The sequence below is a fragment of the Strix uralensis genome, chromosome 5 (genome assembly GCF_047716275.1).
Source record: "Strix uralensis isolate ZFMK-TIS-50842 chromosome 5, bStrUra1, whole genome shotgun sequence".
NCBI classification, from domain to species: Eukaryota; Metazoa; Chordata; class Aves; order Strigiformes; family Strigidae; genus Strix; species Strix uralensis.
The window spans coordinates 45,986-73,798 of record NC_133976.1 but is presented as its reverse complement, the minus strand read 5'-3'; the positions used below and the strand labels follow the sequence as shown (position 1 = coordinate 73,798).

Here is a 27,813-nt window from a genome sequence, read left to right as displayed (position 1 = left end):
GGATGTTTCAGTTATCACTGAGCAGCTCTTACACAGAGCCGAGGCCTTTTCTGCTCCTCACCCCACCCCACCAGCGAGTGGCTGGGGGTGCACAAGGAGTTGGGAGGGGGCGATACGGAAAATCCGGTCGAGGAAGAACTCTCTAAGACTCAGAATCAGAGTATTAGAAAGCAGGCATTGTTTATTACAGCGCTGGGTGCACGGGGGATTGCTCCTCCACAAGCGTGCACCCCTTGGAGCGAAAAGCGGCTCCTTTCTATAGTGTAAAGCGTTTACCTATTCATTATAATTCCGAGAATAGGGAGAGATATTACAATCAGTTTTGAGAAATCACTGACATAAATGCCGCCCCAAGTCCCTCTCCGTTGCGCCTGCGCAGTGGCTCCTGGTGGTCTTGGGCGGGGGTCTGCAGGATGAAGATTGAAGATGCCTCCTCTGCCTCTCGTGACTTTTCACCTAGTTAGCATTTCTATAGTCATGACAACTTAGCCTTCGTTGAGTCCCCATTCCTTATCTTGGGACTCAGTAGTTGCAGCTGTTGCAGCTCCTTCCTTATCTCCAGAGCCCCTCCTGCTGAGAGCCCACCCTTTTATTGCGTTATCCCGCCTGACCAGTGTCTCTCTTAGTTGTCTTGCATCCGTTTTGTTAAGGTTCCTCACTTCAGGGGCACAGCCGGGACAGCTGACCCCAACTGACCCAAGGGATGTCCCAGCCCATACGGCGTCATGCTCAGCCTGTAGAACTGGGGGAAAAAGAAGGAAAGGGGGGGACGTTCAGAGTGATGGCGTTTGTCTTCCCAAGTTGCCGTTACGCGTGATGGAGCCCTGATGTCCTGGAGGTGGCTGAGCGCCCGCCTGCCCATGGGAAGTGGGGAATGAATTCCTCCTGACCTGCCACGTTAACGGGTGAAGCATCGCTACAAGTCTTCTCTCACGTGGGGTACGCAACAGATTTCAGATTTCTACAAAATATTACAGAATTAAACTGCACTCATGCCACTCCATCTGCATTTTTCCCCTCTATCCATTAGAGCAAAGAAAAACGAGACAAGGTGAAAGGTTTTCCTTGCATTAGAAATTGTTGGGTTAAGGCAGACGTTTGGCTTTTTAAAAAGAATACAACAAGAGAAGCATCTCAAGGAGATCCCCACCTGCCAGGCTGCTCCTGTAGTTATCTGACAGACATTTCAGAGGAGTCTAAGAGCCCGGCCTAAGGCTAAGATGTGCAATTGCATTTTTGGGATCGACGCAACGTCCAATCCCCAGGGAACCCCACTGACTGCAACGGGATTATCTGTGGAAATGACGCAAACAGGATTTTACCATGTTCCTCAAAAGACTGACAGGCTACTCCCTCCAGAAAACCTCTGCTGAAAGGCAACCCGCTTTAAGCTGTCGTATCAAGACAGCTGCGAAAACTTACAGAGGGGTCGGTGGGCAAGTCAGTGTACCACTTGCGGCCTTTGAATTCCCCTCCTCTGTTCTGGGAGGTACAGAGTGTATTGGGGTACCCAGGGAGCAGGGTACACGGTATATTGGGGGTACCCAGTATATTGGGGTACACAGTGTATTGGGGTACCCAGGGAGCGGGGTACATGCTATATTGGGGTACCCAGTATATTGGGGTACACAGTATATTGGGGTACCCAGGGAGCGGGGTACATGCTATATTGGGGTACCCAGTATATTGGGGTACACAGTGTATTGGTGTACCCAGGGAGTGGGGTACACGGTATATTGGGGTACACGTGGGTAAAGGCATCGCTCTCTGTGTCGACCTGTTTTGCTGTTCACATTTACTGTGTGTGTGTTTGTATCTGGTCCTTTGGAATGCAGCGTCAGTCTCTTGAACACACCCCTGGGAACAGCCACAGCCACCTCCATCAGGCTGGGACAGGAGAAGCCTCCTGGGTGTGAGAGTCCACCAGATTCAGCTCTAGTGGACCTGAAAGGAGAAAGCCCCGTGTTCAGAATTTGGGATCTGGCTGCTCCGCAACAGAACGGGGAAGGAAACCCAAAGAAACTGCAGCAGAGATCATGGAGTGGACAGAGGCAGCAGTGGCAAGGCTGTGAGAGCAACGGAGGGGGCTGGCGCTGTGTAGTAACTGGACTGCCTGCTAACAGAAGTGCTCAAAGCTTTATAAAAAAATTCTTTAGTGTTTGTTTTCTCCAGTACGTCCCGTTGAAGCAGCTGGGCAGGACCCTCCACTGCAGGTCCAAGTGTGGCTCGGCTCTCCTGGCACGCTTTGCCTCGAAGGACGCAGGAACTACGGCCGTGGGGTGCTCTCACCCTCCCCCTGACCGCGACGGGCAGTGGCGGGGCCGAGTCGAGGAAGGTCGTGCCCAGTCTCCCACAAGCAGGGGAGAGGCCCCACTGCCCATTGCCAGAGCTCTGGGGCATGAGAAAACTCACTTTCCTCTGTGAAGGCCAGCTCTAGCTAGCCACAGAAGCCTAGAGCAAAGGGAAAAATAGACTCGGGGTCCAGGGCTTAGGCAGATGGGAGCTTCTCTTCAGGGCAGCTCTCCTCTTTATCCAACAAAGTCTCACTCTCCTTCTGCAGGTCAAAGCTCTGGAAAGGAGCAGGACAAGGAACGGCTGAGAAGCATGAAAGTAACAGCTACACTCTGCTGTGGTTCTTTCAAATTCAGTCTAGGGCAGCGTGGGCTCTTCAGAGGGTCACCGCCTCAGCCCTGCCAACCTAGACATGAGCGGCACACAAACCCCGTGGTGTCACCACCATAAGGCAAATCTTCCCATGCTGCAGTTTCACCCTTTGCCACAGGCTCTGCTTTCCCTGAGGGGAAAAAGAGCAGAGCTGCTAATGACTTAGGAGGAGTGCAGGAAGTAGAGCCTTTCTTACCTCCAGTTCTCGCATGACCTCGTCCATGAAATCTCCTGAATTCTGTTTGTAAGCAACTGCCAGTTTGATGGCATCGTTGAAGAGCTGATGAGAAGGAGAATGCCTGTCACTCTAAGGGGCACTGGGGTTCTGTAACATATGGAAACTGTTCCCACACCCCAAGAAAAAAACCAACCTCTGTGACTACCTATAGCTGCCAGGCCCTCACAAGCAGCCAAGCAGATGTACTAGCCCATTTTCTGCTCTCTGTGCCTACAGCCCTCTCCATGTCCTTGGGCTGCACAGGGGTCTCATGCATGCTGAGCCAAACAACTATGTTTTACCTTCACTACGTTGGTGCCGTCTGCAGCAGACACAAAGTAAAAGGGCAAACCGAACTTCCGGGCAAAGTTGAAGCTTTTCTGGGTCACCTTCATATCCGCTGGGGGCAAAAAAAGAAGTGGTCAGTAAGATAACACTGTAGGGAGAATGCCAACACATGCAGGAGTGGTGGAACGGATGGAGGCCAGAGCCCGATTTAGCTGTCAGGGCCTCCTCACTGTAGTGCAAGGCTAGGATAGTCCTCCCCAAAGGCTACAGGGTTTTAAAAGCAACAGCATCAGCAAACCATTGACAAGAAAACACAAAAAGAAGAGTTTGTGTTGGTTTATCCATGGTGCTTGACTAAACTATAGATGGATTCTGAGGTGCCGTAAATGAATAATGCTTTGCAGCATAGAACACATCAGTTCCTCTGCTGTGCGGCAACTACCAATGTTTTCCAGGCACATCCCCATGATTTTTGCTGTGTGCCCACACGACCTGGACACCACTGACAGTACTAGTCATGCCTCTCCCTCCGATTTGGCCTTTTTAACCAGAACTCCCCATGCCCTTATGCCATGTTACCTATATTCCTGTGAGTCAAGGGCACACTCACAGTATACAAATGACTCAACTGTTATATCTTTTTACTTAGCGGGCAGTTAGGTCCAGCTACCCCAACCTCAGTAGGCCAGAGGCTTTATTTCAGTTTTGGAACAAATCTGCATATTTGCAGGACATGCTGACAGCCTGTGTGCTGGCACAGGAGGATGGCTCCAGATGATCTGCCTGCTCCCACAGAAGCCACAGCTGAAGTAGTTCAGACTCCGGACTTACCAGCGAGCCCTGCCCAGGCAGCCGCTCCCACCTCCTTGCAGGGAGCTGGATCAACTGTTCTGCAGACTGGGCCCGTGTTAAGAGCTGTGGGCTGATCACTGCCTCGTCTGGGCGCAGGGAGAGGACTCTTGGAGCAGTGCCCACACACAGAACACTAAGGGCAGGGTTCATCTACGCAGAGGTTCTGTCTACAATACGGCTGCCAACACCAAGTCCATTTGCCTCGGACTTCCTGTACAGTCCGTGCAATCTGTGCATTCACGGCTGCCTTGGCACATCCCATAGGAAAGGCTTTTATTAGGCAAGATCAATTGTGTCCTAAACCACACCCCTGAACCAAATGAACTTCTACAGACTGCAGTGGGAGCGCAGACACCTTCTGCAGGTGGACACACCTGGTCGTAGCTGCGGTGATTTCAGAGATCACAACCCAAATGACAGCAACAACGAGTGCCTAGCTGGGTTCCTCTGCAGAGGAAGGTGCACAATTTTGCCAGCAGGTATGTTTAGACACTTTAGCACAGAGGAGCCCCATGGTAACCTGCAGGCAGAATCAGCAATACGAAGGCAGTTACTGGGGAAGCCACATCACGGGTTATGCTCCTTTTCCAGAAAGACATCCTGCAATTTTTGACTAGGTACTGCTCTAATCAGCTTTTGGGTTCTTGCTGGATGAAACAGGTAGTGCTAAGGACAGAATTGGAAGGCCATCACTTGAATGAACTCTAAATGGATCAGATTTGTATTTTTAATTGCTAGTAAAACAAGGGCAAGAGCCTATAAGACAGCATGCAACATCAGTAGAGGACCCAGCTATTTGTCTGGTAAAATACAGCCCTGAGGGACTTATTAATCAAGAACTCACCTGGACCTAACAGATGGATGACATTCTTTCTCAGCCAGGTCAGAAGAGAATCACATCACAATCCTGAGAGGTTGAAAGAAGAAGATATACTCACCATCAATTTTGTTGGCCACCACAATGCAAGGGATCTCCGGGCGGAATTCTCTCAGCTCCTTGTACCAGCTGTTCAAGTTCTTGTAGGTGACTTTCCGCTGCACGTCAAACACCTTCCAAAAAAGAACCAGCTATCATGGGACCAACAGCAGGACAGCTCCTGACCAACCCACTGCACCAAACACAAGTACAGAATCCAGAATTTTCTCAGGAGTATATCAACAAAGGAATCTGGCCTTTGTTAGGATGAAAGAGAAAAGGGAGAATATCCAGCAAGCCTTGAAACATGCAGCCAGCCCCTTTCTTTGCATGATGCAGGAAACAGTCCCTCATTTTCCTTTACGTTCTTATTTCATACCATGACAAGCACTCTACCACCCATGGCAGCGGGAAAGATCTGTTCTGCTAAGTCAGGTCAGATGTGAGGCTTCTCTATTTTAACAATTAAAATATCAATGAAGTTGACTGATGCTCACAAGTGATGAGAAATTGTGGAAAGTTAGAGCAACAGTACAAATCAAGAGACTTAAGCGGTTAAGAGTCAGGAAACAAGACTGATTTGAGCTAATAAATAGGAAGCACAAAGTATAGGAAAACAGGGCAGAAGACTGGAGAAGAATGTCTTATGTGGTACCCCTGCAGAATGTGTCAGAACAGTTTCGTACTACCTAATCCAAAGTCACATTGCAGAACAAGAAAGGAATGCCCTCTCCCTCACAACACCTCCGACAGAATGGCTTCTGAACAAGTACATTCCGCTGTACGTACCACCTGACTGGAAAGACAGTGACAAGAGTAAAAAAATTTAGAAGACAGCAAAGCCAGGGAATATAGTAAAAGTGCTATCAGGAAGGACAGAAGAGAGCTAAACATATCCAACTATACTGGTTTTGTCTGGCAAGAGAACAAAGAACAATATAGGAAAGTTTTTTAAACCACTGGAAGAGACAAGAAATATAAGGCAGAGTAATCATAAAAAGTAACATACAGGCCTAGTGTCAGCCAGGACTGTTATTAGTCAAAACTCCCCCAATCACAGCTGCGACACTACCCTTACCATGATACAGGCATGAGCCTTGTGGTAATAGGATGCATGCATGCTCTGGAACCTCTCCTGCCCAGCTGTGTCCCAGAAGTCTGTAAGACACAAAAAACACACTTAGAATGACACAACTTTCCAAGTTCTTCCTCACAACTTAAACCCAGTCCATTTACTCAGGGTCACAAATCAGATTTAATCTCATCAATCTGAAACATTCCAGGGCTAAGAGATTATGCAAAACTAGGACCTCTTCTTAGTTAGGCTTAGTTGTGCAGACACTGAACTCTGGTATAAACATTAGCAAAGGAGAAGTCATCGGTAGACACGATTTATAAAGGACAGTAAGACAAAGCCAGTCAAAAGTGCAAAGACTGATGACGATACATGGTACTCTGCCACTAGAGATGGCAACAGGAAACAAAATCTAAACACCTTGATTTCTGACACAGTGATAAACAGCCAGGTGCCACCATAGGAACTGTTCCATCTCCTTTCGCAGACAGTTTAACTCTGCTCTTTCCAGGGGCATGGCTCGTTCTAAAATGATGAAGGGTCAGTAAGTTAGCCTGAGACAGACAGGTCCCAATTCATTAAGTACCTTGTAGACTTGGTGCATACCTGAACAGTCATCGACATTTGAATGCCTTTTTCTCTTTGTGTGTCTCAGGTAGAGATCTCCCCCTCTCCTCTTACTGGATTTATAAGCTGATATTTGTGTCTTATTTGCTGTATGAATTTACACAGCTTCAACTAAGAACTACCAGATGTAGGCACACTTGTGTCAGATAGACTGAAGTATGCTACTCCACCTAAAGCCTAATAAGCCACTTTCCTTAGCGCTTGCTTGGCATTGAAATTAGTTTCTGACTGGATACTGTATGAGACTCACAGGCTGGTGACTTCTTCAACTGCCCAAAATATAGACAAGTACTCACCAGACCACACTGGCATTCATTTGGGGTTGTTTCGCTTAGCTTCTAAAACTGCCTGATCCTTTTAATGTGTCGTTTCAGAATCCTCACTTACAGGGAAAAAAGTGACCATGACCTACTGAATGTCCCTAAATTAACTTCCAAATAATGTGGCAGCTGTCATGAGAGAACTCGCCACAGCTTATTGAAAAACACTGCTGCTTTTATTACTAAATCCTCCAGATCTTGCCTGTCATACCCCACGTCACTCCATAACGTAGGAATTTATGAACCTTAAAATCCTTGGGAAAAATAAGATCCAAAGAGTAAAGAAATACACCACGTTTTAATGCAATCCTAACTCTACCACATGGAATTTGGCAATGGCCACTAAGAATAGCTCATCAGAGAAAAAATTACACTAGCAAGGGAAGAGGTAATTTTGCACAATTTCAAGTCTTCAAATCAAACTACCTGTCTTTACAAATCACACTTCATGACAGGTCTTCTCTGCAAGGCAGCTTGTACGATTAGCATGTTCATAAAAGATGAAGACAGAAGACACTGAACTCTTGTATAACATAGGCCAGATGAATTACTCAGACTAGAGCAAGTTACTTAAAGTACTAAATCCATGTTAAAAGTAAGTCCCTGACATATGAATCCATACTTTCACAAGTTGCCTTAATAGTCATTTCACTTAATGGTTAAAAAACCCCCATCTTATCTTTTATTTGAGTTTACTGAACATCAGCTAGAGGTGAACCCACACCTGGAGCACTGGGTCCAGTTCTGGGCTCCTGTGTGCAGGAGAGACATGGACATACTGGAGAGTGTCCAACAAAGAGCCACAAAGATGTGAAGGGACACGAGCATCTCTCCTGTGAGGAAAGGCTGAGAGGGCCGGGACTCCAGCCTGGGGAAGAGAAGGCTCAGGGGATCTCATCTCTGAGTATAAATACCTGGACGAAGAGTGTAGAGAAGGTGGAGCCAGGCTCTTTCCAGTGGTGCCCAGTGACAGGACCAGAGGCAACGGGCACAAACTGGAACACGGGAGGTTCCCTCTGAACATCGGGAAACCCTTTTTCCACTGTGAGGGCGACTGAGCACCGGCACAGGCTGCCCAGGGAGGTTGTGGAGTCTCCATCCTCGGAGACGTCTAGAAGTCACCTGGTCCTGGTCCTGGGCAGCTGGCTGCAGTGTCCCTGCCTGAGCAGGGGTGGTCAGGATGAGCTCCGGAGGTCCCTACAGCCCCAACCAGTCTGTGATCCCTTCAGTCCCCCACTTCCCTGCCTACACACCACTGTTCGGCATCCCCTCGCCCACCACAAGCAACTCCCCTGCCATGTTTTTGGGTCCGTATGCTGCTGCATATGCCGACAGCACGGTTACTCTTTCCCTCTCCGCACACGGCCGGCACCGCCCTGTCCCCGGAGCCCACGGGCCCCCCGGAACACCCAGCAGGGCACCCCGCACTTACCCACGAGGACCGCCTGCCCGTCCACCCGAGCACGGTGCTTGTAGAGCGTCAGGGCGAAGGTGGAGAGCTGCTGGGGGCGGCTGCGCCCGTGTTAAGGAACCGACGGAGGAGCACGACCCCCACCTCCGCAGCGACCGCCGGCGCCGGGCCCGGTGCTGACCCGCTCCCCGGGCCGGGCCCGCCGCCACTCCGCGGGCCGGGCCGCCACCAGCGCGGCGGCGCGGGGCTGCTCAGGGCGCGGGCCCGGGAATACGGAGGGAACGAAGGGGTGGCGGCCGGCGCAGCGCAAGGATACAAGCCGTCGAGCAGGAACCGCTCCAGCAGCCTGTGGAAAGAGCAGCGCGCAGCCGTCAGGCCGCGGGACCGAGCCGCCCCTCCCGCCCCTCCCCGCGGGGAACCGGCCGGGCGCCACGCACTTGGACTTGCCCACGGCGCTGTCGCCCAGGCAGATGATCTTCACGGTCTCCTCAGCGCCGGCCGCGGCCTCATCCTGAGTCTGGGCCTGGGCCTGGGCCTGCTCCGCCGCCGCATCCGCCATGACAGCGCCTCCGCGTCCCCGCTGCTACGCGACACGGGGCGCGCCCCAGGCCACGCCCCCTCAGGCCCCGCCTCGCCTCAGGCCGCTCCCCTTAGGCCCCGCCTTAGGCCCCGCCTTAGACCCCACCTCCCTCCGGGCCCCTCCGTGCGTCACCGGGAGCCCTGCCCCGCCCCCTCCCCTTCTTAATGCGTCACACGCGCGACGCCCCGCCTTTACGTCATCGCGCGACGCCGCCCGGCGAGGCGCGCGCCATGGCGGCCGTGGGACGCTGCGGGCGGCCGCTGCAGCTGACGCTGGCGCTGCTGAAGCCGGACGCCGTGGCCCACCCGCTCGTGCTGGAGGTGAGGGATGGGCGGAATGGACCGGAACGGCCCGTCGGTCTGGCGCGGCCCGTCGGTGCGCGTCGCCCGCCCATCCGCTGCGTCTCTGCCCGCAGGCCGTGCACGAAACCATCCTCAGCAACCGGTTCCTCATCGTGCGCGCCAAGAAGCTGCGCTGCGGGCGGGAGGAGAGCCGCCGCTTCTACCGGGAGCACGCGGGTAGGCGGCCGGGGCTGCGGGGCGGGAGCAGGCGGGCGGACGAGCTCGGCCGCCGGGCAGGGCCGGTGCCGGCGCCGCTGCGCTCTGTGACTCCGGAGCTCTCTCTCCCGCAGGGCGGTTCTTCTACCAGCGGCTGGTGGAGTTCATGGCCAGGTACGGGCCGGGCCGCGCGGGGAGGCAGCTTGTCCTTGTCTGGCCTGAGCTCCTGCATCCGGATGGGCCTGGATGTGGGCTGTGCTGCATCAGGCGCTGGTGCTTGCGGCGTACCGAGGTGGGAGGCTCTGGGCTCGGGGGTGGAGAAATGTCCGGACCCAACTGCTGGGACAACAGTTGTACTTGGTGGGGAGGGATCCCCCAAGGGTGTGGGTACCATCACCTAGGAGGAGGTCACGCGTGCAAACCCTTTACCTCTGCGCCGTGGGCTGTGTCTGGTGTGGTGGGAGGTCTGTATCCCCTCCCAGAGAGCGCTGCACAGCACTTGCACTTCCTTGCTTCTTTGTACTTGCCCTGTTTAGGAGAATGAAGGAGCTGTGCCCTTTTGTAACCTTGTTTACATCTGCTTTTCCCTGGTCCTTTTCTCAGTGGCCCCATGTGGGCTTATATCTTGGCCCATGAGAATGCTGTCCCTCTCTGGAGATCCCTGATGGGACCCACCAAAGTCTTCCGAGCCCGAAACAATGTCCCAGACTCCATCCGAGGAGCTTATGGCCTCACTGACACCAGGAATACCACTCACGGCTCAGGTAGACCTGTCCTTGGATGAGTGTTGTGCAAAGACTCGAGCTCAGGGACGTGTGAATGATGGTGTTTTGTCTGCCTTTGCTTGCTTTCAGTTTTGGAGTCAAAGTTACTGGTTTGCTCACTGCTCTCATTGTGCGACCGAGCCTGGCGCTTTTCTTTACAGCATCTGTCCTTCCCTTTGGAACACAGCACGTGCTGGTGGTGCCAGACTGGCATCTCATCTTCTTCTCCTCTGTTTTCTAACAGATTCTCCAGCATCAGCCAGCAGAGAAATTGCATTTTTCTTCCCAGAGTTCAACGAACAGCTCTGGTACCAGCAGGAAGAGCCACGTCTGCGCTGTGGGCAGGTGTATTACAACGCCGAGGAGCGTGTCCACTGTGTGTTCAGGGATGAGGAAACAGAGCTGACCTGAGCTACCCGGGGGTATGGTTTGCTGGGTGGAAGCAGCTGCTCAGCACGCTCTCTGGGTCAGCGCCACAGCAGGACACAGAGCCACGGCATGTTTTAAGGAGTGTCAGGGAGGGAAAGACCTAATGCACATTGTGTTGTGCTTCCTGGGATTATGTTATTCCTGCAGTATACAGGAGCTGGGGCATTTTAGGAAAAACTTCTCAAGTAGCAGTACTCCAGCTTGATACAGAGGTCTAGCCATGCAGTTCTCTGGTCCCTCGTGTTTATTTGGATACGAGTGGTACAGGTGAGTTCATCAAAGGGCTAGGTGGAAGGGGGGTTGCTAGTTCCAGTTAGGATATGATTAGTTTTCCTGATAGTAGGCCTTGGATTCTTAATATTTGCTCTGTTCCCACAGTCCCTTAAGGAGGAAAGAGGCGGGGAAAAATATGAAAAAATGCAGTGGTAAGCAGGGCAATACTAACTCTCCAGTCCTCGCTTTCCTGGATCCAAGCTGAGAAACAAGGTCGTCGTCAGTTTTGTATCATGATTTGTATTCTAAGCCTCTGTGGGAGGGCGCGGTTAGCAGCCGTTCTCCGGAGGAAGGCAGCGTGTCCCGCTGGCTCCTGCTGGGCTGGGCTGGCAGCTGCGTTCTAGAGCAGGTGGCAGAAAGGTGCGGAGTGCTCCAGGCCTGTGAAGGGTCTTCTGGTGTGTGCTTTTAAATTGCCTGGGGCATAAGATCCGTACTTCTGATGAAACTTGGTAGTGGCTGTTAGAGCTGTGGATTTCTGGAATCCATAATAAAAGGCCAGAGTAGTTACTTTGAACGCTGGTACCCAGAGGCTATAGAATTTCTGCCAGGAGCTCTTTAAGCCTTCTAACAAAATGCCTCGTGGCAACTCAGAGACTTCGTTGCCTGTAGGTTCACTGATATCAAAGCACTGAGTTTCATATCCTTTGTAAATTATATGGACAAAGTAATTTAATTATCCAGATGATTGACAAAATTATTATACGGTGGGGCATGAGGGCTTGGTTTTGAGGTACAGTGCAAGGTTCTGACGTGCTTATTTATGCTTTCCTGTGTGATGCTGCATTTTGACATCTGTTCCTGTATCAATTTTTAATCCATTTAAACTGTCCCCCAATAGCTGCTAATAAGGCTGATTTTTTAATTAAGGTGCCATGTTGTACTGAATTTCTTTTGGATAATTTCAAATGCACTGTATTGGTGAAGGTACCTCTGTAATGTACTTGGGACAAGAAGTTTGTCAGCTCGACCCTCTTTTCTGAAGTTATGCATGACTAGCATGGATGGTACTAGTTGCTGAAGCGGTTGACTGAGCTGTTGGTTGAGTCCCAGGTTTACCAGTGTGTTACTTGTCACAGACCAAAGGCAAGTTACTCTTTGACTGGTTTAACGCAACTATGTGAAATGTTGGGTGTTTGATTGAAAAATGTCTAATTGTAGGAAGTGCTGCTGTAGAGCTTCCTTGATTAAATACATCAACGTTTGTGTTCCTTCCTTACTGTTATATGAGATTAAATGCAGTCATTGTTTTGTTCCAGGTACAGATCAAAAGGATCTGCGGAATATTTCTGCATTTTTGCATTGCTGCTTTTATTTTCGCCAGCAGTATCCAATGGTGGAGCTGCTCATGACTGAGTATGTGTTTATACAGTTCTGAAATCTTGCTGTCCTTAACACTACTGTCAACTGATTCCCTGAGTTTCTGTTGTTGTGTGTGTTTTTCTTGTAACTATTAACCCTTAATATTGTTTTCATCTTTCTTCTTAATATTGTGGCATTCTTCTTTGGATATTAATTTGGGATGTCATTAAATGATAAATCCTAGCTTGCACTTCTTGTTTTAAATGTTTTTTTCTAGACACTTGCAATTATTACATTTGGGTAAACTGACCCTTTTAAAATTTCAAGTACAAGTAACACTGGCTTAGTGGTGCAGTGTTTTCACAGGATAATTATCAGATCACAATCACCATCCCTTAGATACCTACCAGTTGTTATGTCCATATTAACATTTCTTTGGTCCACCCAGGCTGTACTTGAGTAGAGGTTGTCCTGTTTCCCTAGACAGAGTGTTTATTTTGCAAATCTAAAGATGTTCTGTGAACTTTATCAGGAGATCTAGTATTGAAATATTTGGTGTTATATGCAGGAGATAGTATCAAAAACTATTTTTAATATCAAAGGAAGCCTTTGGATTTATGATATGACAGCAGGTGCTCTCTGTTTTGAGGACTCTTATGAAAGTCTTTTTTTTCTTTTTTCACCCCTCCTTGTAAATGCTCAATAAATGTTTTTTAACTTCCCTAGTGACATTTAGCATCTCTTTTGTATACCTCCTGGTGCCTCTTGGTCCTGTGGTGAATCACCTTTGGTTTTGTAACTTCCAGTGGCTTTAATGTAAAACAATTTCTTGTACCCTTTCTCACTTTTTTCTGCTTGCTGCCCCCCTTCCTGTCCCTAATCTGTCTTTACAGAACAAGTCAAAACCTCTGATATTTTTTTTTTTTACACCTGAGTCAAACCATTTTTAAGAGATCTCGGTAATGTCTACCATATGCCATTTCTTCTCTTTCATAAAGATTTTCAGTTGCTTTATTTAAGCTCCAACCATTATGTTGTAAAATAATAAAGGCAAGTTATTTTGCTGCCAGAAGACTCATGCACCACCTCGTGCAAGGAGGCAGTTACAAACAGCAGGTGAAGGGCAGGCACGGCAGCTGCAGTTTGCTGCAGTAACCTCTGGTTTCATGTAGCTGTTGTGTTCTGGAGGAGTCTCAGATGTAACAGCAGATTCTGGAGAATCTTTGCACCAGCCAGCTGCTTGGTGGCGTGTTTCTCTCCAGGAGATCTCTCCGTGGTTGTGGCATTGATACTGGAAAATGAAGAAGTCCAGATAGATGAAATCTGTAGCTCTTGTCCACTGCCCTAGTCACTCCATCACAGAAGGCCACTAGGTTGGTCAGGCAGGACTTGCCCTTGGTGAAGCCAGGCTGTCTGTCTCAAATCACCTCCTTGTTCTCTGTGTGCCTTAGCACAGCTTCCAGGAGGAGCTGTTCCATGATCTTCCCAGGCACAGAGGTGAGGAATTATTCCTGCCCACGTGCAGGACTTTTTGCATTTCCCTCTACTGAACTGAATGAAATTCCCATGGGCCCATTTCTCCCTGAAGGGACTGCAGCCTGGGGAGGAACGATGCCAGAGCAGACACACCTCCGAGGAACTGCAGTCTGCGGAGGACCCGCACTGGAGCAGCTACACCCCTGGGGGGTCTGCAGCCTGCGGGTGTGCCGTGACCAAGCAGAGGAAACAAGAAGGAAAGAGCAGTAGAAGAAAAGAGTAGGAAGCAGTGAGCGGCAAAAGAAAGCACAACACACTGACCCCAACCTCCTGTGCTGCCCGTCACCTCACCAGAGGGATCGGGAGAAACTGAGCGTGACATGCAGGGACAGCGAGGGGAGCTGAGACTGGGAAGGGGGAGAGAGGGTGTTGGGCTGCAGCTGAGCCTGGGAAAGGGAAGGAAAGGTGTTTCCATAAGTATTTAATCATTTGTCATCTTGTTTTTTCCTCAGTATCTGAATCCCTAATTAAAAGTTTATGTTAACTGGCAACAAGTGAAATTCCTCAAGCTGAGGTTGTTTTGCCCATGATAGCGGGGATTGAGGTCCAGGCCTGAGCTGAGATGGAGCTCTTGGGCCTGTGGGTGGAGGTCCCTGGTGAGACTGGTCAGGATCCTTGAGGTGTATTAGTGCCCTCAGGCCATCACACTTTTTGCCTTTCTCCCTCCTCTCAGGATCCTGAACTCCTCCATCTTGTGGTCACTACATCTAAGGCTACCCTCAGCCTTTACATGCCTGACCAGTTCTTTCTTGTGAGTACGGTGTCCAGCAGAGCATCTCCCCATAGCCAGAAGCCTCCTGGACTGGCCGTGCCCTGCTTGGCAGTGGAAGCGGTGCGCTCCTGCATGCCTGCACAATAGCCTTGAAAATGCTGGATGTCAGAAACAGACTCCAGGAATCCTCGGACTGTCTCAGGCCTGGCACTGGTCGCTAGAGGGACTGTGAGCCTGAGCTGTCCCAGCCTGACAGGTTGGGCAAATCACCCCAAAGCACCAGTCACTCTCCACTGATGAAAGAAAGCACAGAATGTCCGGTCCAGGTGGGTCTGTGTCCTCTTTGTGCTACACTGTGTATTACTCTAAACAGGTCAAGAATTCAGTGCTGGAGTCTCTGTTAAATTCTGGCTGTCAAATCAGCAGCACTGTCTTTCCCTGTAAAATCTTTCTTGAGGGCTCGTGCTGTGCTCCCTCTGTTTGCTCAAGGCATGCTGTGTCCTGACCTTCAGTGCTGCCACAAACACTTGCTAAATTCCTCCAATAGTAAACCAAGTTCATATCTTAAACTGTAACACATACATTTCTGTGAAAAACTCTGGCCCAGCTCCATATTGTGAGACGTCTCCCCAGGGGCTCAGCTCAGACACTGGGGCCCTACCAACGTGCATTTGCTGCAGCCCTGTTGCAGTTCCTGCTGCAGACACGCAGCTGTGGTCTGGCTCCCATCAGTCACCGGTGGGGCTGGTGCTAAATATCAACCTGTATCTCCCTGTGCACCCCCCAGGGTCAGGAGCCCATCGCTCCCAGTGAAAGCCAGGGATATCAAACTGCCTGTTATACCCATAACAATCCGTCACACCTCTGACATGGCTGTAGTACACATACTGGTGTAGCTACACTGCCTTGGAGTAGAGCAGGAGTTTGGGCAGGAAGGCACAGGTGGTATTACAGATGGCCATGGAACTTCAGCTTTGTATTTACTGTTGCAATAACTTCTGTTTTCCATAAAGTTTACTGTCATTCAGGTATTTCATATTGACTGCCAAAGCACTGTTCAATTATTCACCTTTTTCTCCTTTTAATACTTAAAAAACTTCATGTTTATTTTTTTGTCTGGAGTGTAAACAATTCAAAGATGGGAAGTATGTATGGAACAAAGACATTCTTTCTCCGTGTCTTGCTCTGTTGCTTCTACGTTATGATGCAATGGTTTATAACAGGTGTAAACAGCTTCAAAGTTATTGCAGGAGTGACTGCCTCGAACTTTTAATAGCCTGCTTTGTGCTTGTTTACAAGTCTCACAAAAACATGCTAGTTGAGGAAGTGAAGTGCTGTAGGCTTTTAGTAATTGGCAGTGAAGCCCTAGTGGTATTTCCTCTGTGGAGAGGAGCCTGTGGGGAATGGGTACCAAACTGGAAACAAGAAAACTTCTCTCTCAAACTTCAGCCTTCTGTTTGAAGCATCTTGTTTCGAGTACACTAATTGGCCCCTGGGGCAGACTTGATGCCCAAGCCTGGGCAAGGCCTGGGTGAGAAGCCTTGGAGGGCTGACTCCCTGCAGCAGGATGGAGCTGGCCATGGGGTGGCAGGGGCCATCTGTCCCTGGACTGCTGGGCAGCAAGCATTAGGCAGAAGTGCTGCTCAGTGGTCACAGGAAAGACTTTCCTTGTCACTTTCTGAGTACAAGTTGTCCAAGGAAGAAACAGTGACCCTGGGGCTGGTGCCAGGACCCCACTTTCCATTTTCCAGGACTTTGTGTAGGTGTTAGACCTGCCCCAAACCCCACAGTGCAGGGGCAGTACCACAGGATAACGTCACTGTGTTGTGTGCTCATGGTGTTCGAGTGTGTGCATGCTCTTAGCCCATGACAAACACAAGTAAATAGGTTAGCTTTGGCCAGTTTTTTTCCTAAAATATGAATACAAGTGGTCAATTAAACTGAATAAAAGCTTGAGATGATGCAATTTTCTTCAGGAAAAAAATCTCCTTGTTAGAAGAAAAAAAGACAGTAATCTATTACCACTCTCACCAGATGCAGGGTGAGGCTTTTCTCCTGTATTGGGTAGGCCAAAACTCTGACAACTTACCTGCAGAAAAAATTTCCCAAAGGAAACTCTTTCCCCGAGGAAATGAATGGGGGAAAAAAAAAAAAAAGAAATATTGTTCTTACAAAGCCTTATGAGACTTTCACTCCAGAAATCAGACTTGTGCTGGTGGAAAGGAGCCCCTGGTCCAAGCCCTGCTCAGAGCAGGACCCATTAGCACAGGCTGCTCAGGGCTGTGGCCAGGTGAGTGCCGAGTATCTCCAAGGGCAGGGAGTCCGTTGGCCTCTCAGGACTTTGATCCAGTGCCTGAAGGATTTTTCCCTGATGTCCAGTGGGGATGTCTCCTGCTACAGCTTGTGCCTGTTGCCTCTTCTCATCACAATGCAACTGTGAGAAGAGTCTGTATCCATCATCTCTCCTCACTCCCATTAGGCAGCTGCAGATCCCAGCAAGATTTCCCTCTTGCCTTCTTTCAAGGCTGAACAAAGCAGCCTCAGCTTCTCCTTGTGTGTCCTGTGCTCCAACCCCAACCACCTCTATGACCTCCACAGGACCTGCTCCAGTATGGCAACACCTGGATGGTACAAGGGAGTTGGAAGCTCAGGACACTTGAACTGATGTCATAGTAAAACGGGGTGTTTTAGTATAATCTCTGTTAAGTAAGTCTGAGTGTTACAACTGTGGTATTTGTAAGAGAATCATACAGAACATTGCCCATGGATATTTTTAAAAAGAGATGTTCAGAGGAAAAAAAGAGCATACAAGCCTGAGCTGCAATTTGTACTAAATTTGTTCAAAACTGCACCAGTGACAATCAAAATCACTGAGTGAAAAAAACAGAGAACAGCCCATTGCAGCCAGCAGGGAGAAACGTTACCATTAACAAACCACTAAGCTCCTGAGCCAGATATGGCCGCAGAAAGCCAGGACAAATGAGGTTGCCCAGCTGGTAGAAGTGTGTGCAGAAAATGCAGGATGAAAAGTGCATTCAGCTTGCATATGTCAAAGCAACAGCAACATCAGTGAAAGCAGTGATGTAAAACTGGATCATCAGGTTTAGACAGTGACGGTTAACAGGGCGTGCTCTACCTGGAGGCTGCTGACAGGTAGAGCACCACAGGTATCTGTCCTGGGACCTGTCCTGTTTGACATCTTCATTAGCGATATGAAAGAGATAACAGAGTGCACTCTTGTCAGATTTGCAGGTGACAGCAAATCGAGGGGACCAGTCAATACGCTCAAGGGAAGGGCTGCCATCCAGAGGGACCTGAACAGATTGGAAGAGTCACACAGAAGGAACCCCATGAAATTCAACAAGGACAAATGCCAAGTCCTGCACCAGGGAAGGAAGAGCCCTGGCAACACGATGGTCTGGGGATGCCTGGCTGAGCAGCAGCTCTGTGGGAAAGGCCCTATGGGCCCTTGGTGGGCAGCGAGCTGGACATCAGCAAGCCGTGTGCCCTGGCAGCAACATCCAACAGCATCCTGGGCTGTGTGAGCAGAACCAATGAGAGTGGAATGAGGGAAGTGGTTATGGCCCTCTGCTCAGTACTTCAGAGATCGTATCGAAGTACTGCATCCAGTGCTGGGTTCCCCAAAACAAGAAATACACCAGCAAACTCAGAAGAGTTCAATGGAGAGCCACTGAGATGGTCATGGCTGGAGCACTTGCACTCACAGTGAGCAGAGGCTGGGGGAGCTGGACCAGTTTAGCCTGCAGAAGGAATGGCTTTGGGGGGGACCAAATAGCCTTCCAGTATCTGCGGGGATGTTACCAAGAAAACATCACAATGGGGCATGGGGGAGGACAAGAGGCAGCTGGCAAAATTCAGACAGGACGTTTCAAGTTCGTAGAATCATAGAATATTCTCAGTTGGGAGGGACCCACAAAGATCATTGAATACAACTCTTGACTCCACAAAGGGTAACGTAAAAGTTAAACCATATATATAAGCATTGTCCAAATGTTTCTTGAGCACTGACAGGCTTGAAGCCAAGACTGTTTCCCTGGGCAGCTTGTTCAAGTGCTTGACTGCCCTCTCAGTGAAGAACTTTTCCCTAATATTTGATCTGATCTTCCCTGACACAGCTTTAAGCCATTACCGTGCATTTTACCACCGGACACCAGAGATAAATCAGCATCTCCCTCTCCACTCCCCCTCATGAGGAAGTTGTAGACAGCAATGAGGTCACCTCAGTCTCCTCTAGGCTGAACAAACCTAGTATCCTCACCTGCTCCTCATAAGTCATGTCCTTTCGTTCTTTCACCATCATTGCAGCATTCCTTTGGACACATTCTAATATTCTATATCCTTCTTACATTGTGGAGTCCAAAACTGCACACAGTACATGAGGTACAGTTAAATACAGCAGGACAATCACGTCTTTCAAGCGATTAGCTATACTGTGCCTAATGCACCCAGGACACAGTTGTCCCTTTTGGCCACCAGGACACATTGTTGACTCATATTGAGCTTGCCATCAACCAAAACCCCCAGAGGTTTCAGAGTCGGAGGTTCAAGAGGTTTCCTTCCACCTGGCTGTAAGGAGCAACAGTCACTGAGGATCATTAAGTAGTGGAGCAGGGTCTCAAAGAGGCTGTGGGATCTCTGGCCTTAGAGGTTCTCCAGACCTGACTGGATACAGCCCAGGGCAACTTTGTCTGGCCATGGAGCTGACTATGTTCTGGGTAGGGATTGGATCCAGCAAGCAGATTCTGGCCACCCAGAACACCATCAGTTGCACTGTTTTCCTTGTCTCTGACCAAAGGAAGCATTTGTGCACATGTGGAGACCATTAACAGTGAGCTGGCAGTATTGCTGTAGTGAGCTGTGATACAAGCGATGGTGGTTTTTGCTTGAGAAAGAATCCTTGAACTGGAAGAACACATCTCTCAAAACAAGTAGGGAAACATGACTTAGCAAAGTTCTTGGTTTTACAACAGTACACTTGTTTTTTGGAAAGTGCTTGGAGGAGGTAAGGACCCTGCACCCAGTTAAGAGTCTGATTTCCAGAAGTGTCGAGTACTTACAGGACTGGGCCTGATCCTTGTGGTTACCCTCCCAAATTTAGGCTTAACTCCCTTAACACTTCACAAGGTCATGGAGATTTGATTTCTCACTGGCAAGTTTTGATATGCCTCAATAGACCGGAGGAGGATACAAACACTGATATTTCTTATAAAGACTGTCCTGAAGACATTACCACAAAAAATCGACATGGATTAGCAGAACTGAATACCAAGTTTCTGGCATCTGGCAAGATTTCAGTCTATTTTAATATTTGTGTCAAGTATTGATGGTCTCAACAAAGATCACATATTTGTGTGAGAGGGTGTTTCTCTGAGTCCTGTCAGCATGTGCCCTCATCTAAAATCCTGGAAAGTTTCTGTATGAAACAGGGAAACATTCATCATTGCCACAAGAGAAAGGGGTAATTTTGTAAGTTCAAAGCAAATGGCTGTGTCACAAAGTCCTGTTATGGTCCTTCTACCCTGTCAGTCCAGCTTCCCTGAAAACATGCCCTTAGACACACAGGTCTCATAATTACTGCTAGTCAGTCGTTCACAACCTCAGACATTCTTTCTGATGCGGATTTTTCCCCTCAATGAGGTAGTAGTTTCATCTAGTGTCTATGCTGAATTTCCACATGGGGTGTTCCCTCCGTGTAGGGTTGTTGGCTGTGCTTTCCCTACTTTCCAAATGATGTTACTGCTCAGCTCCTCAACTCTTGAAATTTCAGATACAGAGGTTATTGTAGGATCAGCTCCTATTGCTCGATCACCAGGAAGCAGAGACTGCAACAAAGCAATGCTGCATTCCTGCTGCAGAAATGATCATGTCTCGGTCTCGATCTCCAGATTAGTTCCCTGTTGCAGTCTCTGCATTTCCTTGGTTTCCCACTTTACATTTCCATGGCACTATGTGGTGAACTCCAGCTAAACCTGCTGTTTCTTTCAGGGATGGCTCCAGACTCAGAGCAGGCAGCATTCACCCTGTGTAAGTCCACATAATCCTCCTGTCTAGTTCTTCAAGAACCCACAGGGCTCTACTTGGTGCCTGAACTAAGTCCAGTCAGAGCTGCTGCCAGGTCACAGTCCCACCACGGCTGTGTTCTCTCCTAGTCCCCTGGACCACACTCTCCACAGCCTGGGCTGGGTGGACACGGCTGCGGTGAAGATGCCAAGCAGTCACCCTGTGCTGTGTCTCCCATGGGTTTGTCGCTGCAAGTGTAGCCAATGGCCAGCCCTCCACAATGCTGCCTCTCTGCTGGTGTTGGCCAGTGCAGGTACCCCACAGCCCTGCAGCAGATACAGTGGCGTCATAAAGAAGGACTTAGGGCAGAGGGACTGCCGCACTCAGCGCCCCAGCCAGCCACCCTCTTCTGGCCCAGGGTGCCTGGCAGGGTCCGTCGTGCAGCAGCCCAGGCACCCCAAGAGCTGCCGCAGGGCTGGGGCAGGAGGCCAGGGCTAGAGAGCTCTGCCTGGTCTGCACTTGGCACAGCCAGGAGCAGAACAGGAGATCAAGGTGGGTCCTGTGCCAGGAGGGCTTTGTCCTGTGGGCTCAGATCCCACTTGTGCAGGCTGATTGGGCAAATGCTCCTCTGCTCCTTGCTCCTGCCACTGAACAAGAGCTACCTCTGAAAGCCTCTCCCCCAGGGCCCTCACAGGGTTAAAAGCCTCTCCTCCCCTTGGAAGCCTTGAGGACACAGCTTTTCCTTGTGCAGGTAAGACAAAATGGACAGCACCTGGGGATATTGCTAGTTTTTCCTCTTACAAGCACCAGCTGCTGTTCCCTGTTTGCTCTTGGACATGGAGGTAAGGGAGGGCAGGAATTCTGCCTGTGGTGGGGCAGAGCCTCACTCATGGTGGGACCCTCACAGGGGTCCCTACTGGAATGCTACTGGGGGGCAAACCCAGTACTGGTACCCTGGGCTCCTGGGTGGGCTGGGCATGCGAGCAGGTTGTGGCTGCTGGGGATGCCTCAAACAAAACAACCTGGTCCTTCTCAGGAGAAACAAATCCTGTGTTATTGCTGGCTCCCTCAGTCCAGCCATCACCTCAAACTGGGACGGGGTCGCACCCAAGGCTCAGGACCTCCCGTAGCAGTGTGCTCCAGGCTGTCTGGTCCACTCACCTGAGTGCAAATGGGATGCGGTGGCTTGGCGATGAAAGCCACATCCTCCTGCCAGAGCCGCTGGCTTCCCCGGGTGGGCACAGAGCACATCTGGCCTTCTGTCGGAGCAAGGGTGACATAATGCACCCCAAAATGCTGGAGCTGTGCAGAAGGGCACAGTGGTGACATAAGGCACCCTGCTGCAGGGACTGCACCGGAGTTGAGTGGGGTCTCAGACACCACCATTGCAGCGGTCGGGGTCCCCTCTCCCAGCAGGAATGACAGAAACCAGCTGCCTCCTGAGCACTGATGGCATCAGAGCTCCCTCTCTGCACCCCTGCCCAGCCTTTCTGGACTGATTGGCGGTGGGGAAAGGTGTAGCTGCACGGGGAAATACTTTGTAAGTCATTAGTTACCATGAGAAAAAGCCTTCAGTGCAAATGAGAGAGAGAGGAAAGGAGCTGAGACAAGGGGGAGACTCTTTCAAGGCTCATTCCTGTGCAGTCCAAGTGAAAAAGGGAGATTTTCCTGCCATGTCTTCCTATTTCACTGTGTACAGGATGTCTGAGGACAAAGGGTTTAAATATGGCATTTCTTGTCATATGGCTGCATCCACTGACTGCTACACTGCTTGAGACCATGGTGAAAAATTAGGGTCATTCCTCTGTACAACTCCTGCGGCTGTACTGTAGCCCTGTAGCTCCATTCCTAATCCACCCTGAATTCGTCAGCATGGGAGAGCATCATCTGTGGCTCTTCAGAACTCACCGTCCTCCTGCAGTGGAACTAACAATTCCCTGCTGCTCCTGCAAATATGGCAACTTGCGTGTCATTGCCATGTGCCTACGGCAAACCAAAGGCAGTGGGTTCACACACCTCTTGCTCATCTGCTCTTATTCCAAGTGTTGAGCCCCAGTTCAGAGCATAAACAGGTGACTCACCCTTACATGCCTAACCTCCTACTGTTACATTTATTCTTATTTTTGTCGCTCTGGTTCCTGAGGTCCCCCATTCCTCCAGTGCAGCAGGCAGGTCCCCACCGTCACCGGTGCCAGCTTCACTGTAACTGTCAGCAGGCTCCTGCCTCTGGCTGACAGGTCAGTGGTAAAAGCATCCAGCAAAGTCCTGGGCAGAGCCCTCCCTGCTCACACCTACACAACAGCGGCACTTGTGCCCTGACAAAACCACCAACTGCCTTAGCGCTGTGAAAGTTCACACATACGTAATTTTGAATTTATACAGCTCGACGTGCACATCAGGCAGTTTTGCAGGCAGGAACAGCTGGAGACAGGAGGTGATTCCAAGGGAACACTGCTGTGGTCTCTCCCAGCTCTCACCCCTCTCAGGCACCTGCTCCTGGCCGCAACGCTGGGCTGAGCAAGCTGCGCTGTCCTTGCATCAAAATGCCCACGGCTTTGGCTGGGGGCTGGCTGGAGGAAGAGTGATGATCTGAGAGTTCCAGAATATTGGATGATATAGTCCTTAGTACCTGCTCAATGTATGTAAAATTAGTGATTAAAAAAAAACCCTGACAAAGACGATGTTGATCTGGAGAGTTCGACCAGGCAGTGGTGTCTCAGCCTTGTAGCACTCATGTCCAAGAGGCACTAAAAAGTTTGGATGTCATTATGCCAGGCAAAGAAGAATTAATCTTTTGACTGAAAGTTTTCCTCTCAATGTTATTTTTAAAAAAGCTGAAAAACTGGAGAGTAAAAGGGAAATGAATCAGAACTTAGCTGTTCTACTTCGCAAGCACTGATACTGATCACAGTGCACAAGTAGAAACAGGGAGAAAATACTATTAGAACAGAGGGTCCTTAATCTGAAAGAGAAAGACCTGAATGAGACAGAGCTGACATTTGAGCAATTCCAACAGGGAAAAAAACACACAATTTTTAACAGTGCTTTGACAGTTTCTTGCGATAAGTAGCTGTAAGAGAAAAAACCTCCCAATAGCAGCAGTGAATTCTCCATTGCTCAATGTTTTAAAATAACAACTGATACGTGGATACGTGCTTTGGACAGAGAAGTTGAAAACAGATTAATGGGTGTAAAGGAAGGGTACGAACCTGAAATTAGTTTAATCTTGTGAAGACACATGACAACTGACTTCAGTTGCTCTGTAAAGAGGAAGGGAAGGCTTTTATTCCCTTTGGTCTTATATAATGGCAATGGGCCCCTGCATAGCCATCAGGTGACATCTTTAATGTTTAGTAGATGGAGAGTGACACGAATTGATAGCTTGTCTGGGAACACTGTTGAATGCTGACCGCAGGAGGTTTGTTGGAGTTACCTGTAAGGAAAAGCTTCTCACAGCTGCCCCATACTGGGGCGGATGGGCCTTGTTTTGAAGTGTACAGTTTCCAAGTCAGAATAGCAGGGGACTAAATCCTGGAGCTCAGTGATGTGCAGCCCTCCCTCGCACCCCAGCCTATCCCAGTGCTGCCAGTGAGAACTGCCCAGAAGCCAGCACTGCTCCCGCTGCAGCTCCTGCCTGACGCTCAGCGGTGGCCGGTGCACTGGCCAGTTCCCTGTTCTCTGATTCAGGAATAGTTTAGAGTGCTGACATCTGCGGAGGCGACCGAATGGACCCAACGAAAAAGCTGCATAGGGAGAACAGGATTTTATTATGCACAGTCCCAAGATCACCTGTGGGTCCCCGAAGTGCCCTATGTTGTCATGCAGCCACATGCTTTACAGACCTGTTTGCACCCCTTGTCATCATATATGTGAACTCAAGCCTCTCTGGATCCTTCACCTCACCCAGCCGAGAGCTGCCCCTGAGTACAGTGTGCCCATGTCGAGTGCTGGCTGGGACAGAACTGCACCCCAAGACAAGGTAATTGCAGGTGGTTTTTAACCCCTCTCAGCCCCATTTCTTCAGCAGTCCCTCTGAGGCTGCTGCATCAGGCTGTATTTGCGCACCAGTGCACCTGGGCTGTGCCTGCTGGGCTTCATGGCACTGGCATGGTGGGCAGCAGCAGCCCTGGCCACAGGCACCCAGCAAGTATCACCTTCAACAGCCCTTGGTTGAGGTTTATGAGCAATACCTGCCTCCCCATGCCTTGTCCATCAAGCAGACATGGCGACTGTACCTTCACATGCCAGTAAGAAAAACCCTTGTGTCGGGGTGAAAACTGAAATAGGAGGATGGAAGAAAGATCAGGAGGCCCAGGCCGGTGAAGACCCCTGATGGCTTAAACTCACCTGTGGCTCAACAAACACCATGTGGGGAGTCACCCTCAGCTGGAACATGTTTTTTAAGTGCTGGTTATCACGGAGCAAAGCAGACCAAAAATGGCAGAGCAGTAGACAGGATAAAGAAAAAAATTATTCTTTTAACTGGGGCAGGGTGATGCCACATCCCCAACCCAGTGGCTGGGGAAGAGTAAGCTTAGTGACTGTGGCATCTAAGGAATGATGCAACCATGTCCAGGTGGCAGGGAAGCATGTAGTTACCATAAGTGCAACCAGGAGGAAAAGAGAGATGTGCTTGGTGTACTCATCAAGACAGGGGGTTGGGCTGGCAGGAGAACCCGGGAGGTGTGGGTTAGTCTAGCTGCACTCCGTTCTTGGTTTCTTCTGTGTGATTCTGTTGCAGACAGGTATCCAACACTGAACGGCAGCTCCCTGGACTCTAAAATGCTGGTGTCTGTGAAATCAGTGTGGGAAGCTTTCAACCACTATGGAGACAGACCAAAGCCATCCTACCAGTGAGACTCTTGCCTCATGGGGTGGTTGTGCTCCAGACGCCTGCCTCACAGTCACCACCTCCTCCTCACAGTGCTCATTTCTGCCCACAGACCAACCCAGCCGGCCCCATGGCAGGTGAGAACCAGACTCATGTGACGGAATTCATGCTCCTGAGCTTTCCCCGTGGCCAGGCCTTCATCTTTGTTCTTTTCCTGGCCATTTACCTGGCCACGCTGCTGGGGAACTCTGCAATACTCACCCTCGTGTTCCTGGATCCCCATTTCCACAGCCCCATGTACTTCTTCCTCAGCCACCTCTCCTGCTTGGACATTTGCTACTCATCAGTGACAGTGCCCAAGATCCTAGCCAACGCCCTGTGCCCGCAGGCAACCATCTCCTATGGCGGGTGCCTGGCACAGATGTTCTTCTTGATGGGGTGCGCGGGGGCTGAGTGCGCGCTGCTGGCCATCATGGCCTACGACCGCTACGCCGCCATCTGCCAGCCCCTGCGCTACACCCTCGCCATGAGCCGGGGGGTCTGTGTGGCAGCAGCCGCCGGCTGCTGGCTCTGGGGGATGCTGGACTCGGCTGTGCACACGCTCCTGGCCTCCAGACTCTCCTTCTGCGGGGCCGCCCAGCTCCAGCACATCTTCTGTGACGTCCCCCCACTGCTGAGGGCTGCCTGCAGCAACACCCGCCCCAGCGAAGTGGCACTCCATGCTGCTAGTGTCTTCGTGGGCCTCAGCCCCTTCCTGCTTGTTGTTGTCTCCTACCTCCGCATCCTGGCCACCATCCTCGGGATGCCCGTGGCCGCCGGCCGGAGCAAGACCTTCTCCACCTGCTCTGCCCACCTGCTCGTGGTTGCCCTGTACTTTGTGACGGCCAACCTGAACTACAACCGACCCAGCTCCGGCTCCTCCCCAGCAGCAGACACGCTGGTCTCTGCACTGTACTGCATAGTCACCCCCATGCTGAACCCCCTCATCTACAGCCTCCGCAACCAGGAGGTGCAGGGGGCCCTGCGGAAGGCTGTGCGGGGACGGGGCAGGCCGGGCTGCCCAGGTGGCAGCGCATGAGCAACGCCAGGGCTGCAAGAGAGAGCTGCCGCAGTGCCCGTCAGCATCGCCCACCTGTGGGAAGTCTTTGATGGCAGCAGTGGGCTCAGGGCTCCCTGCCCCACCCGTGGCTGCTTGGGGCACACTGCCATCACTTGTCTGACCCTCGGCACATCACTGATGACAGAATGGCAAAATCAAATTGGGAACAGGGCTACAGTTCCAGGATTATGTCTTGATTTTGCAGGTGTCATGTGCTGAGCTCAGCACAGGACCTGCTGCAGCCACGCTGCCACCAAGGAGCATTGTAAAAGGCAATTTCATGTGGTACCAGATACGTGCTGGCCCTGAGCAAGGCCGTGAACTCTGCCTTGGGGTCCCTGAGAAGCTGAGCCAGGCCCTGCACAGGAGAAGGGGCAGTGTCTTAGACTGCAAAATCTGGCCTCCGCAAAGGGGCTGTCACACCACCCTCCTTCCACACATCCTTTGGCACCAAGTCCAATATCTGCTGGGTTTCCCCAGGCTGCCATGAAAGCTCTGTAGCATTTTGGACATTAGCACAGCAGCCAGCAGTTTAAGCAGGACACCCATTATTCTCAGTGCTTCGGTCAAACAGCAAGTTATCGGCACTGAGCTGTGAGCTGTCATTGCTTAAATCCTCACCAGCAATGCTTGCTTTGCTTTATAGCCATAACAATAAAAATGCAGTTGTTGTGAGTGGTGTGGCTGTGGACGATGATGGCTGAGGCCTGGCTGGCGACATGGGGCAGCCAGCTTTGTCCAGCTGCCACTGCCTCAGCTTAACCTCTTCTTGCAGGGGCTCTGCAACTGGGTCCAGGCTCAAATGATCGCACGGGTGTTGGGGCAATCCCACTGCTGGCCAAATCTGCAGGCAGGTACACGGGGGCCAGCAGTGTCCAATGCCATGGCAGAAGCCAAGAGCAGCCAGTCACCAGTGCAAGGGACAGATGCTGGCACAGGCTGTGCACGCCTGGAGCCACTAGAGCTGTGCCACACAGGGGCATGTTGGCTGGAAGGGGCCAAAACACACTCATCCATAGCTCAGTTACCAGGAGATACCCAGAGAAATCTACTCCGTTCCCAAAGAAACCTCCGTGAGAGTCAAAAAATGAGCCTATGAGGCATACAGCTTGTTGGGAGCACTTTGCCAGTTCTTTGTAGTGCACAATGCACACTGATGTTATTCTTCAGGGAAATAAATGTTTCTGCAACCTGTGTGTTGGGATGGCCTGTTGCTCCTACCTAAACAGGTTGCAAGCCTCTCAGCCAGCTCTACTTGCTATATACCCTTCTTGATTGTAAAAAATTACTGAAACACCCCTAGTTCAGAGTCTCACTAGGACACATGAGAGAGTCTGACACAACGAGGCCCATTCTGGAGAGCCCCCTGCAAAGGAACATCAGGAAATAAAGGGTGAACTGC

General features: G+C 50.5%; 3 protein-coding genes across 11 annotated transcripts; 2 read left to right on the top strand and 1 right to left on the bottom strand.

Annotated features, from left to right (window-relative positions):
• Positions 1-155: 155 nt before the first annotated feature.
• RABL2B (RAB, member of RAS oncogene family like 2B) lies at positions 156-8,983 on the bottom strand. Of its 4 annotated transcripts, XM_074869540.1 has the most exons (8): positions 8,808-8,983; positions 8,687-8,716; positions 8,392-8,471; positions 6,016-6,095; positions 4,960-5,071; positions 3,184-3,281; positions 2,861-2,944; positions 156-2,569 (listed from the first exon to the last, which is right to left on the bottom strand). In XM_074869540.1, exons 1-8 carry the CDS (start codon positions 8,927-8,929, stop codon positions 2,489-2,491), a joined length of 687 nt encoding a protein of 228 aa, XP_074725641.1. In that variant the 5' UTR covers positions 8,930-8,983; the 3' UTR covers positions 156-2,488. The 4 variants fall into 4 exon arrangements, with proteins under 4 accessions (XP_074725641.1, XP_074725642.1, XP_074725643.1 ...); XM_074869541.1 differs by lacking the exons at positions 8,392-8,471; positions 8,687-8,716; positions 8,808-8,983 and adding exons at positions 6,433-6,537; positions 7,874-8,068; XM_074869542.1 differs by lacking the exons at positions 8,392-8,471; positions 8,687-8,716; positions 8,808-8,983 and adding exons at positions 6,433-6,537; positions 7,684-7,864.
• A 175-nt stretch (positions 8,984-9,158) lies between these two features.
• Positions 9,159-15,638, top strand: NME6 (NME/NM23 nucleoside diphosphate kinase 6). 6 transcript variants are annotated; one of them, XR_012629078.1, is made up of 6 exons: positions 9,159-9,468; positions 9,582-9,739; positions 10,051-10,211; positions 10,456-10,633; positions 12,170-12,266; positions 13,801-15,638. XR_012629078.1 is itself a non-coding variant. In XM_074869539.1 (5 exons), exons 1-5 carry the CDS (start codon positions 9,181-9,183, stop codon positions 10,620-10,622), a joined length of 561 nt encoding a protein of 186 aa, XP_074725640.1. In that variant the 5' UTR covers positions 9,159-9,180; the 3' UTR covers positions 10,623-12,941. The 6 variants fall into 6 exon arrangements, 4 of the variants coding, with proteins under 4 accessions (XP_074725640.1, XP_074725638.1, XP_074725637.1 ...); XR_012629077.1 differs by lacking the exon at positions 13,801-15,638 and having other exon boundaries at positions 10,456-10,907; positions 12,170-12,941; XM_074869539.1 differs by lacking the exon at positions 13,801-15,638 and having other exon boundaries at positions 9,159-9,270; positions 9,366-9,468; positions 9,582-9,621; positions 10,456-12,941.
• A 9,650-nt stretch (positions 15,639-25,288) lies between these two features.
• LOC141943865 (olfactory receptor 5V1-like) lies at positions 25,289-26,699 on the top strand. The gene is made up of 2 exons (XM_074869534.1): positions 25,289-25,334; positions 25,425-26,699. Exon 2 carries the CDS (start codon positions 25,443-25,445, stop codon positions 26,388-26,390), a length of 948 nt encoding a protein of 315 aa, XP_074725635.1. The 5' UTR covers positions 25,289-25,334; positions 25,425-25,442; the 3' UTR covers positions 26,391-26,699.
• Positions 26,700-27,813: the final 1,114 nt, after the last annotated feature.

Bases quoted from the DNA above. Each gene is read 5' to 3' on its own strand.
- NME6 (XM_074869537.1), top strand. From the start codon at position 9,181: ATGGCGGCCGTGGGACGCTGCGGGCGGCCGCTGCAGCTGACGCTGGCG. The intron at 9,469-9,581 runs GTAGGCGGCCGG...TCTCTCCCGCAG, and splicing joins CTTCTACCGGGAGCACGCGG to GGCGGTTCTTCTACCAGCGG. The intron at 10,212-10,455 runs GTAGACCTGTCC...GTTTTCTAACAG, and splicing joins GAATACCACTCACGGCTCAG to ATTCTCCAGCATCAGCCAGC.
- LOC141943865 (XM_074869534.1), top strand. From the start codon at position 25,443: ATGGCAGGTGAGAACCAGACTCATGTGACGGAATTCATGCTCCTGAGC.
- RABL2B (XM_074869540.1), bottom strand. From the start codon at position 8,929: ATGGCGGATGCGGCGGCGGAGCAGGCCCAGGCCCAGGCCCAGACTCAG. The intron at 6,096-8,391 runs GTAAGTGCGGGG...TGTGTCTTACAG, and splicing joins CGGGCAGGCGGTCCTCGTGG to ACTTCTGGGACACAGCTGGG. The intron at 2,945-3,183 runs GTAAAACATAGT...CCTTCTCATCAG, and splicing joins ACGGCACCAACGTAGTGAAG to CTCTTCAACGATGCCATCAA.